Source organism: Podarcis tiliguerta (assembly GCF_965153285.1).
Source record: "Podarcis tiliguerta genome assembly, chromosome: 6".
NCBI classification, from domain to species: Eukaryota; Metazoa; Chordata; class Lepidosauria; order Squamata; family Lacertidae; genus Podarcis; species Podarcis tiliguerta.
The window spans coordinates 55,119,096-55,133,207 of NC_139539.1; the positions used below are offsets into that span (position 1 = coordinate 55,119,096).

A 14,112-nucleotide genomic window follows, 5' to 3' on the forward strand; every position below is an offset into this window, starting at 1 on the left:
ATGGCTGAGCAGAAGTCCTCCACTGCCACTCTCTGGAAATATCCCTACTGGTAGGAGGGGAACCATTTCCCACTCCTGCTGATCTACTTGGGAGGATACCATGGTTGATGGTATCAAAGGCTGTCGAGAGATCAATGAATAACAACATTGTACTCTTCCTGTCTCTCTCAATACAAGTAATAAGGGTGATCAGGGCAACCAGGGCAGTTTAAGTCCTGAAACAAGGCCTAAAGCCAGCTTGAAATGAGTCCTCTGTGGTGCCATAGTAACCTTGCTTCTGGTATGAATCTAGGCCTCTGTTTTCCTCCTCATTCTTAGCTTCAGTGCTTATCAGCTATGGAAGAGTACATTGGGTAGAAGGCAGACATCACAATGTACTAGGCTGGCTAGTTGGCTTCCTATGCTCCCTGGAGCCAGCCACCTGACTTACTGCTACCACTAGCCCAATAGTTCTCTCCTCTGAGCAGTCCTCGCCTCCCTTGCAATCATGCCAGATGCTAGCAATCATGCATGCTAGTGTATTAGGCAGGTTTGTGTGTCTCTCTGTGTGTGCAAATGGTTTTATGAGAGAGGGTGTTTGTCTGTTGGTATGAAAGGGTTTGTGTGTGCGTACAGCAAGTAAATATTTTTCAGGGGCTTAATTCCTTGAAGCTATGCCGTGTTGTGATGACCTGTATTCTGTGGTTAAATTGGCTCACTTTTGCTTTTCATTGGTTTTGAAATCTCTGCAATAGGTTCACTGTCCTTTGCACACAAGAAATGCTTCACCTATGTGTTTCTCATGTGTAAAACGAGTAAATATTATTTTTAAGAAATTAAATATTTAGATTACGTTCTAGGCAACCATTTTGTAAATAGTTTGCGATAATGTCTTCTAAATGCTTGATTCCTTAGTACTATGCTGTAAATGTATGTGTAACACATTTGACTGCAATCCTATAAACACCAGGGAGTACGGTCCGCTCAACTTGATGGGACTTACTTCTGAGTAGACATGCATAGGCTTGTGCTGTTGATGTATAATCTGAGGGTCAGCTTCATTTGGTTGAACTGTGCTCTTTTAGTCCGTGGTGGCGAGAGGACTTATAAGCATAGTCTTCAGCTTTACACCTTAGATGAACAGGTTACTTTCAGTGGGGGTTCCTTTACTACTTGTGGGGCTTTCCTCCTGGATGCATAGATTCTACTGTCTCTTGACACTGCTGGGCTAAAACTCTGTGTCTTAGAAGCTTTTGATTAAAGTAATAAATAAACGTGTCTCATCTTGCATTGGCTTACAAAGACAATTAATTATTCCTCCTCTCTTTTTCTTTAAGCATACCGTTGTAAGCAGACAAGCAAGGACTAACAAGCAAAGCTGTTCATATAAAATATAATTTTAACACAGGATTATCCTCCTGGGAACCACGATGTGGAATTTTTCAGGCTTTTTATCTTTGAAGAAGACTCTCTGCATTCTTGCTTGCCTTGCTCCACACCCACTTTCCTTTGTAGAAGATGCTGGGACGTGTTCTCAGGTGCACAGTCAGCACAGGTCAGGCCTGGGAGACTTCATCATTGCTCACATCAGAGATGGGGAAGCTGTAGACCTTCAGGTGCTGTTGCATTTCAATTCCAGTCAGACCCAGCCAACATGACCAGTGGTCACAGAAGATGGGAGTTGTAGTCCAACAACTTCTGGAGGCCCACAGGTTCCATATTCCAGCCCCTTGTGACTTGAGATTGCTACAGCTGCAGCTTGCAGGGGAAGATTAGTAGCCTAGTGATAGGCGAGCTGTCTTTTAGCCAAGCTTGTCTACCAGTACTAATTTTATCAGTCATGAATCTTTGCTAAGCTTTTGAGGAACAGTGGTGTTCCCTGGAGCATGGTTTTATAAGTATTGGGTTAGTAGGTCAAAATAATGCCGCATCATTATTGGGATCATTGTTGTCCCATAAAATGTCACTGGGAACAAGAATTCTAAGTTTGAGCCGCCTTTAGTTCACTCAGGAATAGATGAGCAACCAGCCAGAAACACTTAAAAACCACATGAGAGGAGAAGGAAGTGAACTTTTCCTGTCACTCATCCTTGACCTGCCTGAAATTAGAGCAGAGAAAGAAATATCTGTGGAATAGCTATAACAACCCTTTTTTGTGCCTCAGCCTAGCTACTCCTAGAACAGGGAAGGAGTGGCTTCAATATGTGGCATGTTCTCCCTCTCTCCCTCTCTCTGTTTAACTAAAATCTGTACAGTCCACCAACACATCCACTTTAAAAAAACAAGAATGAACACTCAGGATCTCTTGACAGTTAATCAGTAGCTAATGTATGTGAAGTTATCCTGAGTTTGCACCCTTACGTAAGAATATTGAGTGCTGGGGCCCACACAGTCACCCAGCATTCTTTGAAAGGAGCCCAGAAGCCCATAGAAAGTAGGTGACCCACTGGAATTTGGCCAGTGGTCCACTACTAAGTTGACGGTGGCCTGCTTTTGACCTTCCCCTGCTGTAGAACAAAGGAGGCAAACTGTGATGTAGTCACTGACTGGTGGAAGATACATTTATTGATCTTAGACAGCATCCCAGAATGCCTGAGTTTTAACTGCGTGCAGCTAGGATACCTTGACTTAACATGGAATTAGAAAGGCAAAGGGAATTCTGGGATGAAGAAGGAGGGTGTCTGGGTATTAAATCATAGTTTTCATCTCGTAAACTGAATCATGTCTATTGTTTCTTAGGCTCTCAGTACATCAAGACACAACATGTGGATCTTGAGTCAGTGGTGCAGCTCAGCTCCCAGAAAGTTAAAGAAAATTAGTAAAAATAGCATTGAAACAAATTCCTATCATGCACATACACTTGGGCGGGTCCACTCATCACTTTCCCCCAGCTACATATGCGATCTAACTGGAGAGAGGCTAGAGAGAATTTGCAACACCTAGTCTGCTGCAGGAAATATTGGAAATCTCTCAGACAGGCATTGAAAGCTGCTGCCGAATTCACTTTTATTGCTCCACTTGTAAGGCAAATGAAACTCCAGCCTAAAGTTTCCCTAATAATGAATTCTTGGAGTGTTACATTGCCTATTTAATTGATCTGATTTCCTCTATTATTTTCTCCATGTAGTATTTCCCTCTCCTGTTTTTCCTTTCTGCGTTCTCCAAGCCTGTTTATATAAAATGTAAATTACTTTTTCAGTTTGGGGGTGGGGTTTAAGGCAGAAGGAAACAGCAGCAAACGTTGCCAATTCAAAGCTATTTCCCTTCCATTGAGCGGTATGGTATTTCCCGTACAGAATGCAGTTGTGATTTGCAGATGGTTTGCTTTATATTATCTTCTGAGCCTGCGGGGATCACATGTTTGTTGTCTCCTGGAGAACATATGAGAAGCATTTTCACCAGTACAAAGTGTCTACACATACCACTTACATAATCAACAGCTGCAGTGATATATTGCAGGAAAACGAGACCCGAGCCATATGCTTTAATGTGAGACTGAATTCACAGTTTGCCTACCTAACTGGGCCCCCTCTTCCACACTACTGAAATGGTTTCTATTGGGCGTGCACAAATAGAGAATAGAAGCAAATTCTGTGGCAGCCATATGTTTCAGGACTCTAACTATAGACCTCTTAAATAGTAAACTGTGGGAAATTAGAGAGCCAGTGTGGTGTAGTGGTTAAGAGCGGTAGTCTCGTAATCTGGGGAACCAGGTTTGCGTCTCCGCTCCTCCACATGCAGCTGCTGGGTGACCTTGGGCTAGTCACACTTCTTTGAAGTCTCCCAGCCCCACTCACCTCACAGAGTGTTTGTTGTGATGGAGGAAGGGAAAGGAGAATGTTAGCTGCTTTGAGACTCCTGCAGGGGAGTGAAAGGCGGGATATCAAATCCAAACTCTTCTTCTTCTTCTTCTATAATTCTGGAGAGACATGCACCAAATCCATGTCATAAAGGAATAAGCAAAACAGCCCCCCCCCTTTTTTTGCAGAATGGAGTCGTTTTGGTTTTCATACTAATAAGAGTGATATAATAAAATAATAAATGCTACTAGTATGACTAGTATAAGGACAGTTTCAGCTCAATATGTATCTGATGAAGTGTTCTGCAGTCCACAAAAGCTTATGTCAAACAGTTTAGTCTTTAAGTGCCACAAGACTCTGCTGTCCTATACAATGGTATCTCACAATTCAGGCAACTTTCTCTGCATCAACCAAAAAAGCTCTTGCATATTCTAGAATGATCTGGGTCATGTCCAAGAGCGCACTCAGTTCACCTGGGCCACTGTTGGGCCTCACTACGGTCCACTGTTAACTGAGAATGTGTGTTAGAATACATCTAGCATTCTCTTACAACTGTGCATGCCGCTGGAAAATTAGTAGTTATGTACACAAATTTATTTTGTCCCCCATTAGTTATCTTCTCGCTGAGGAACTCAAGGTTCCCCAGAAACACTCTGAAAACCACTTGGTATATAACATTTAACTGTATTTGATTGTTGGCAAACAGTAGCTTTTAATATTGAACAATATTTGGTAGTTATGATGCAATGGTATTAATCTGACATCATTTCATTAACATGTAATTATATGTAGTATCTGACAGCTTGTTAGATTTCATATGCAAACCTTGCAAAGATCAAGACAATTCAGAGATGGCAACATGTCCAAAGTATTCAAATTTAAATTTTCCAATAATAATAATAATAAATCCTGTTTGAGAATGCAAATTTGAAGCTATATTCAAAATATCCAATTCAAGAGCTGTAGAACATCTTGTCAGATATCTGACAATATTAATCTCTGTTTGAAGGTGAAAAATCATCTCATTTAAGTAGCACATAGGCAAACCTCTTCACAATGGTATGTTTATTAAAAACATTTCCCACTGAAAACACTGGTAATCAATATATGGTACAATTGGTCATACTGGTTGTACAGGGAGAGTTGTTTTATAATTTAAGGATTCGAGAAATAAAGAAACCATTCTTAAGGTATCTCAACCTATATATAAAAATAAGAAACCAGGGTCCACAGCAAATTCCCACCAATATAAAAATGTTAGGGGTGGCTCTGATGTGGCAAAGATCGTGTCATCGTTTCCTCCTTCCCCCAAAGGCCCCGTCTCTATTTCTCATCAAACGATGTGACATAAAAGTTCCTCCCTCCCTCCAATGAAGGAATAAGGCAGGGGTGGGAGACCAGCAAAACGCCAGCGTAGTGAGTGATCCGTGAGAAAGTTTTTTTAAAAGAAAGGAAGGAGAAGTGAAAGAAAAGAGAACGAAAGCAGATGCGGAGGGAACAACTGTGAAGTCAGCTCAAAGTGAACAGAAGGGTTTAGGGAAATAATCTTCTGTGAAGGACCTCTCTTCTCCAAAGCAGGCACTGAAAAGGAGAATAGCTTCCAGTCTCAGAAGCAGGCAGCTTTCCAATCACTCAGTCACCTCTTCTTCAGAATCCGACCCTAAGTCATGGCCTACCAGATGAACCTGCTGATCCCACATCTGCTGTCCAGAGGCAGAAGAGAAAAGGGTTCCCACACTTTTAACGGTTCTGCAGAGGAGAATTTTGGCAGATGTACCTTGTCATCATGCAGGGGGCAAGAATAAAGCTACGTCACCTGCTAGGTTTCTAATACATTTTTATTCTGCCTTTCTAAGGAGCTCTAGGTGGCACACTTGGTTCCTCCCCACCTTTCTAATCTCAAGAATTTTTTTAGGCTGAGTGACACCAAATGGCCCAACCCTAGCTAGAAAGCATTTGACCCCGACTCTCCTCAGTCACAATCCTAGGGTTGTAGACACCTAACTTTCACTTGGAAGAAACCCATTGAAATTAAGTTAGATATGGTCATTAATCTCAATGGGCCTACTCTGAGTAAAAGTCACTTGAATACAATCCCTACATCACACTAGCTCTCAGAGTAGAATCAATCCCATCTTCTGTGCAACAAGACTATGGGAGTCTTGGCTGCCTCTAATAACCTTCTGCCAATTAGACTGAGAAATTGGCATAGCCTATTCAACAGCCACAGTCTTCCCCCATCCTTCAAGCCGCTTTGACTTCCATTCCCATTATTAGAAGCACAGGAATGTGTGGCTGGATAGTTGGAATGGAGCTGAAGGTCTAGCCGTGTGTGTGTGTGTGTAGCATGGTTACTAATTCAGAAAAACAAGTTTAAGGATGGGAGTTCACAAGAACATTTACTATGGAAGTGAGGACAGCGTTACAATGAAAATGTGCCAGTCATGTACACTGGATCCCAGCCTATGTTTAGTCTGCTCTCTGACCACAAGCTCTATATTAGTCAAACGATCTGGGCCATAAACGTCATGGTATATATACAGTCTATACAAAGAAGAGAACGTTACGTACTCTTCTGTAGCACCAGGTTTTGTGTGTGTGTTTGGACTGCTGCAGTCTAGATGCTGTGGATGCTGTTATAGAATGGAACAAGATTTTTAAAAACGAAGGAAAAAGAAGAAGAGAAGCACATGCATCTGGCACTTGGAAGGCAAACATGATGGGATATTTGTAGACTAGCTTAATGCCTACCTTTGAGACCCTCTTCCAAATAACAGGTTCGTTAAAGAAACAAACAAACAACCGTCTCATTAGTTCCAAAAAGGTAATATACATGGCAACATACACATGAAAAACTTTAAAAAATGATTAGCCAAGTAACAAACACTCTGTATTGCAAAAGAAATAAAAGAGAAAAGGATTTTGGGAATCCCTGATTTGCACAGATCCCTTTTTTTTTACTCAGTCATTACCATCACAGCCAACAGTGATACAGAACTACTAGAATGCTATTGAAATGCAGTGAAATTGCCATAGGGCTCCTCTAGAAAACCAGTTTATTGAGTTTGCTTGCACAAAGCTTATGCAGAGGTTAGATTATAACTGGCCTTTATTGAGTATTCATTCTGTTTTATTTGCAGGGCAGTTATACAACAATGAGTATCAGTCCTGCATTCATCCTGATTTGCTGTCACGATATTTATACACCTTCCCATTAGTCATTTGTTCGTCCCTCACTTTTCAATACATTTCTGTCAGTTTCCGAACTGCAAAGGGTCTGATTCTTTTAAAAAAGTGGATTTGATGTGAAGTGGTCCTTTAAACCACTTTAACTGCACAAATCTAGAGTGCCTGAATTCCTCTCACAGAATAGTGAGTCAACCTGAGTACAGAGAGACTAATATTTCAACAGAATAATGGATAGCATGGAGAGTTAAATTGCAATTCAGAGTAGTTTGCTACATAATAACTTACTGGCATGATTCACATGAACCACTGTTTCATATGACACAAATGAGTCATATGAGTCTTCTCTTTCCTCCTCTGGCATGCTACAAGGAGGAGATGGGAAGCATCCCCTCCATTTTAAATTAACTGTGGTTTGTTTTTATGTCCCAACCAGGAACTGTGGTTAGCATTCCTATTGTTCATTGAAATAAGCCAGGATCAATAACCATGGTTTAAAGTTGAGTTCTTTCAGTAAACCATAGCAAACCCTAACCACAGTTTGTCAGGGATTGCATATAATGGCAATCAGCAGTTGGCTGAAAATGAAAGCACATGCTTATGATCTCCTTGCAGAGATCATGATCTCTGGCGGAGAGGGAAGACTCCATGAGCTGATGTTGCCATGTGCAAACATATTTAATTTTGTAAGGTTTATAATAATGACATCCCATTTCAAGAGGGAAATATTATTACTTTGGCCTTTCGCTAAGATAAATGTCTTTTTGATTTGTTGCCCTGTTAATTGAATGCAAAAGTTTTACTGTTTGAGGCTTTTCAAGCTGTTCAGTGAAATAAAGGAATTGTGAATATTGACGTTATCTTCATGATTAGGAGGACAGTGAGACGGTTAGCTCTTATGAATCATTTTAAAGGGGTCAGAGTTCTTTTAAAGAGCATCATAAGCAGAGTCACATAAGGTTGCCTAGAGTAAACCAAAGTTGTCCACTGATCAGTTCCTTTGTACCAAAACCAACCAAGCTACTGAAAAACCTCCACACTCATTGAAGCCTTCTTTCTTCTTCTTCACAGATGTTCACAGCTGGCCTCACAGCCGTAGTTCGCACATGGCAGTCATTCCATGTTTTCCCATTCAAGGCAAAAGGCTGTCTCCCAATTCCAGCTGCGAGGTAGTCATTAGGTTTCAAATACCTCCAGATTAACAGTTACACATTTGTCTCCAGTTCATTGATTTCAATAGTGCAGTGGTCCTTACTGCTAGATTTCTCTGTATGAGTTTCTGTCGGGTTTTCTTCTTGCTCCACTTGAACAGGTATTTGATGCTGGAATGTCTTTGATGGTTCAGGTCCACGAGGCTCATTCATGTTCTTCACACAGCCATTTCTCTGGTAAGCCATGATCTGGTGGATACTGATGGGTTTTGTTTCACAGATCAAAGGCACCTATGAATGGAACAGGGAGATTCCCATTACTATTTTAGAGATGGTAAACTATTGCATGTGGTATCGTTAACTTGTATGGAAACTTGGGGCCTTCAAAAGCTGGAGAGGAATTAAACCACACTCACTTTTGTGTGCTGTGAATTACCGTATATATTTATGGTCACAAGGGACACAGCTGTCAAAAGCCAATAGGGCATTGGCATGTTTCAAAATGGCAGGACTCACAATCCCTACAATCAAGATTGGAGCTACAAAATTCAGAAATCTATGACCCTTCTGGAATTGTACCAGTTCAGATTAGGGGGGTGGTGCATGTGCGGGTGTTCCCTACACTAAAACAACAATAACTTCCTGCACATTGAAAGGCACACTATAAAGCAGGCTAGTCTAGAACTCTTCTTCCTGACATATAGTTATCCAAAAGCACAGAGTTTTGAATTAAGGGGAATCATTTAAACACATGGGGAAGGGTCATATTTCAGTGGTTAAGCATCTGCTTTGCATGCAGAATATCCCAGGTTCAATTCCAAGTTGATTGATTCCCATCTGAAACTCTGGAGAGCCCTGGCTAGTCATTGTAGACAGTGCTAAGCTAGATCCAGCAAATGTCTGAATCAAGACAGTAAACCTGCAGGTTACGTGGGGGTTATGTTCCAGGGATTGCGCCTAAAGCCAACATGGTCAAAGCACTTTGGGGTCAATGGCACATGGGACTGCCAAAGCCTTTCCCCCTGGAACCCTGCCCCCTTTTATTTATGTTTTGCCATGTGAGTAAAGCTGAATGTGCACAAGTTAAATGCACGAAAGTTGCAGGCTTATGGTGTAACACAGCTTTCTGTATTTGCGCCATCCTCATCTGCAGTCTGAAGTGGTATAGTGCAAGAAAGGCTGTTAACACGGGATTAATATAATTTAAAACACACAGTTTAGCCCTCAAACAGTGATAATCCACCACACAATGTGCCTACCACTACATTCCATTTTTATTATTGTTTTGGTTGGAAGTGCAACACTATAACTCCATTGCTAAATTTTCTCCCACCTCAGACCCATCCTTGGTGAATTCTTTTCTGCAGATGTGAGCCATGATTCCAGCAGCCAGAGCATCCCCCAGCACGTTGATCATTGTTCGGAATCTGTCTCTGTCAAAACACAGTGGGGGCATTAAGGACACCATTTCCTTTTGTTATGCAAATGCTCACAGATTTAGACTTCTCTCTGTTATACTCCCATGCAAAATAAAAGTCCATGAATATAATCTGATACCATGCTAAAACAACCAGTTATGAATAGGAAATAAAGGCACCTACTGAGTGTAAATTCATATATCACCATATTAGACCAAATACGGAAGCACCTTGAACTGATCTTATGATAGATTCATCCCAATTTGCTTGCAGGGAGGTTAGACAACAGTGGGTCAAAGCAAGTGTTATCCTACACATTCCAGTGCATACCCTCATCACTTTCCTTACTGCAAAAAGCCTAATCTTTGGGGGATGTGGGTTTCTTGCACAAGACCTTCCAATCAACCAGAATTTTCTGGTATGTTTGTTAAAACCATTCAAAAATAGGGGCAGTCTGGAAGCATCCCATGAATGCCAAAAAAAGTAAAAGGATATCATCCCAAAAAACATTTTTGTGCCTTCCAAACTTGTGATTCTACGCCATGACTGTTCTGCACCTGCATTTTGTATTTAAATCCCCCATGTATTTTCCCCCCCAAGGATCAAAAAAGTAAATTCAGTGGAGCGAAAACTCTTATACATTTTGTTTGCTCTCCTCTTTGTCATTCTAAATATTGGCATGCATGGTGGAATGCAAAAGCAAGAAACATGGAGCAAAATAGCATTTGGGTGGTAGATGAGTGGCTAAATTCACTCCGGATTTCCCTAAATCAACCTCCTTCCCCCAGCTGACATTGCACTTCTGGTCTCTGGATTCTATTTAAATGGCACCAGAAATCTCTTGAGTGGGTTGATCTGGAATTAATTCTGTAAAGTGTGGAATCCCGTGCAGCAGCTTTAAAGAGTTTGTAAAAAACTTCTATCAGTCCTGAAATATTAAGGACCTTTTGTGAATAATGAAGGAAGCAATCTTGAGCCAAGGATATAAAAATAAAACTGGAATGTGTTTTAAAGACAAAAACAGGAGAACAAGGAAGGAAAGTGTACTTTGTATGGTGTGTTTGTATGTGTGTGTTTTTTTAGAAGACATAAGCAGGAGGGGCCATTAAGCATGTCCAGATGGAGAGTAGAACACATTCTGATTCCACTTGGAAAAGAAAACGCACTCGGACATTTTCAGGGGCCAGGAGTGTGTTGGTTGAGCTAAAACAGGGATGAGGAAATGTGGCCCCTAATTTAATGTCCGTGGTGGTGGGGAGAGCTCAGAGAGGAGAAGGAAGGTGGGAGGCAGTGGTGGCTTTAGGACCAGTGGGGTGAAAAGCAAGGATGCCAACTATATCAGTTATAACCAATGACGGGCAGAGACTACTAGTTCTCGGTTTGTCTCCTTGCTGAGTCCTGCACAAGCAAAGCTGAGACTAAGGAGGAGAAAGCTGACAGCCAGAGCCACCTGTTGGATTGATGGTAAGAAGGAAGCAGCGGTTGGGGAGCTGGCTGATGGCAAACTGAGGTTGGCGGAGCAGTGCTCCATTTGCCCTAAAGGACCAGATTCCACTGGTGAGAAGGGGAAAGTAGAAGGGCATCAGATGTAGACTGAGCAATGGAAGAAAGCTCTTTGCAAATGATCAGTTCAGTTCCTCGAGTTGCTAAAGGAATGAAGTGGGAGAAGATATAGTATGTATGGCACTGCAGTTTACATAACTCTCCATTACTAGCATTTACTATTACTGTGTGTATTAGCTCTTGGTAATATTTTTGTTTTAAAATGATATATTTTCCACTTTATTTTCTTTGCACGTAGGTTGTTTTGTAGTCATAAGGTAAAACCCATTTCATTTTCACAGAGCAAAAACTGAAAGGGAAACATTTGTAAAATGCAGCTTTTAAGCTGCTTTGAACATACAAAATTGAGGTGAAAGGGCAGGTGTATTAGCTGGAACTACTCTTAGTACATTATTTGAAGCCGAGTCAAATTCATCTTGGCAGAGCTGCATTCAATCTGAAACACATCATGTGATTTCCTTATTTTTCCAATGCAAACAAGCACATCTGAAAACTCAATCACATTGGTTAATATATTGATGTGGGTCATAAAGCTGAAATCCAGGAACATCCAGATGTTTGGCTTAAAAAAGCAAAGGGTGGTCCAAGATCAGCATTGTCCAGGTTTTCTTTTCTTTTTTTTCTTTTTCTTTTTCTTTCTTTCTTCTTAATGGAGGTTAGGTTGAACCAGAAAGGTTTTAATATGTTGTTAAGTAGATATGTGTATGTGGGTGAAAACATGGATCTGCCACTGCAATGTTTAGATCTGCCCACAGTCACAGCCTGTCCCACTGTCAAAGCTGTAAGCCAAAAAAGATGTAAAGGCAGCCCTCAGCAAAGTGCTCCCAGGGAATCCCCTCCCACATCCATGAGCCCTAGTGGCAGTGAACAGCAGCATTGCTAGCTGCCATTTTAGCTTCCCATAATGCCACAGTTCTATGCCAGAGGCATTTCACTTTTTAAATTTGGCTCTTTTTCCTGTCACCGTGAGGCAACCGAAAAAGACACCAATTTCTACAATTGCATAATTACAGCTGAAAATGAAGAACGGCTTTATGTTGTAAACTGCCCTGTGATCTTTGGATGAAGGGTGTTATAGAAATTTATTATTATTATTAACAACAACAATAGGTGGCATACTCAGAGTGCGTTCCCATGTCTCTCTTTGCAGCTGTAGATTGAATTCAAGCTGACGCTGCAAGTAAGAATATTTGTAGCCGCGATATGAATTCTTCTTTTAATTCAAGCCAGGGTCACAAACAAAGAAATGAAGAATCAAGAGTGTAGTATTCTTCCTTTGCAGGCCACAGGTTCAGTTTAATCATCTGATGTCATGTGTTTGACAGGTAAGCAGCCCCACCCACCCGTCAAAGTGACCTACAGAAGGTGGCAGAGTTTTGGATCAGCCCACCATCCAGATCCAACTCCTTCCCTCTCCCCATCACAAAATCTATGATCTATTAGACCTAATTTTCAAATTTACAATCAGTATGTCTCATCAAAGGATGATTGCCATGCCTTGCTTATGGGGCATCCTATGGGCATCTAGTTGGCCACTGTTGGCAATAGTGTCCTGTACTACAGATCTTTGGTTTGATTCAGCCAAGCAATTCTGTGACTTTCATGACATCACCACCCTCTATTGCACCTTTCAGCTCACAGTGTGCTGTAGGTTGCTATGAATGCAGCTGTTCAATAGTAACACATTCAGTTTGGTTTGAAGATGAGAGAAAAGTCTAATAAAACACACCATCCAGTTACTTACAAGGCCCAGTCGACTGCAATGATTAGAGTGATATCATCTGTAGGAAGCCCCACTGATGTAAGAACGATAACCATAGTCACAAGGCCAGCTTGCGGGATTCCAGCTGCACCAATGCTGGCAGCAGTTGCTGTGATACTTTTATGAAAGAGAGAGAGAGAGAGAGAAGGATATTAATGATCTAACATGGAATAACACATATTTGGAACCAACAGAGAGTTTTCCTCCATGCTTATATTTGATCCACACCTATAAGTGACTCTCATATGCTTCAATCTGAACTGAGCTGGAACAAGTGCATTGAATAGGCTGGATGAGTTTTTTTGATGTGAATGGTGATGCGCATCACTATCTGGGGCCCACCAGAGTTATTTCATGCAACAGGCTTCACACTACTAAAGCTGGATTGGGGCCCTCCTTCACAAGAAATAGTTGATGGGGAAATTTTGTGCCGCTGTCCCACCACATGAAGCTGCCAAACTGGACTTGATATTGTGTGAATACAATTAACGTGCCAGCCATGTTGATGCCAGTTCATTCCCAGGTCTAATTCAAGGTGTTCATGTTAGTGTTTAAAGCTCAAAATTACTTAGGCCCCCAAAATTTGAAAGACTGCCTCCTTCTGTAAAGCCCCCAATAATTCTCTCAAGCGACACTGTTAAAGTCAGTGGGATAACATCAGCAGAAGGTTTCTGCAGAGTCTGCATCCAGTTTCTTGTTTTCAATACAACTTACACACCTTATTACACCTTAGTGCAACTTGTGACCCATCAAGCTCGAATGCAACCAACCAACCAACCAACCAACCAACCATGTATTGTGCCATACTAATACTTGGCTGCTGCCAGACATGACCCACATTTGTCTGGCTGGGTTGCACACTGGGCAGTATGACATTTAGCATAGAACAAAGCAATTAATTGCAATAAAATTAATGGCAGGAATCCCCCTGCTCTTAAGAATAGAATAGAATAGAATAGATTCTTTATTGTCATTACACAAGTGCAACATTGCACAAGTGCAACGAAATTGGATGCCATCCCTTAAAAACAACAAAAGCAAAACAACAACAACAACCAAACAAACCACATTCCAGCCACACCCACACCAACACCCATCAAACTCCCAGGTCACACTATCGAGTTACAGCATTCAAAAAGGCCACAGCTCTTGGATAGAAACTGTTTTTCAGTCTATTTGTCCTTGACTTGATGTTTCTATATCTCCTGCCAGAAGGCAGTAGTGCAAACAGACTGTGTCCCGGGTGAGATGAA

At 41.4% G+C, this 14,112-nt stretch overlaps 1 protein-coding gene across 4 annotated transcripts in view; it reads right to left on the reverse strand.

The window, feature by feature from the left end:
• Window positions 1–4,829: 4,829 nt before the first annotated feature.
• Window positions 4,830–14,112, reverse strand: part of SLC1A7 (solute carrier family 1 member 7) — a 47,334-nt gene continuing 38,051 nt past the window's right edge. For all 4 annotated transcript variants that reach the window (XM_083448101.1, XM_083448102.1, XM_083448100.1 and 1 more), the window contains 3 exons: window positions 12,842–12,976; window positions 9,450–9,549; window positions 4,830–8,407 (listed from right to left, as the gene is read on the reverse strand). In XM_083448101.1, the coding sequence (XP_083304227.1) occupies window positions 8,171–8,407; window positions 9,450–9,549; window positions 12,842–12,976 (472 nt within the window). In that variant the 3' untranslated portion in view covers window positions 4,830–8,170. The remainder of the gene's footprint in view (window positions 8,408–9,449; window positions 9,550–12,841; window positions 12,977–14,112) is intronic.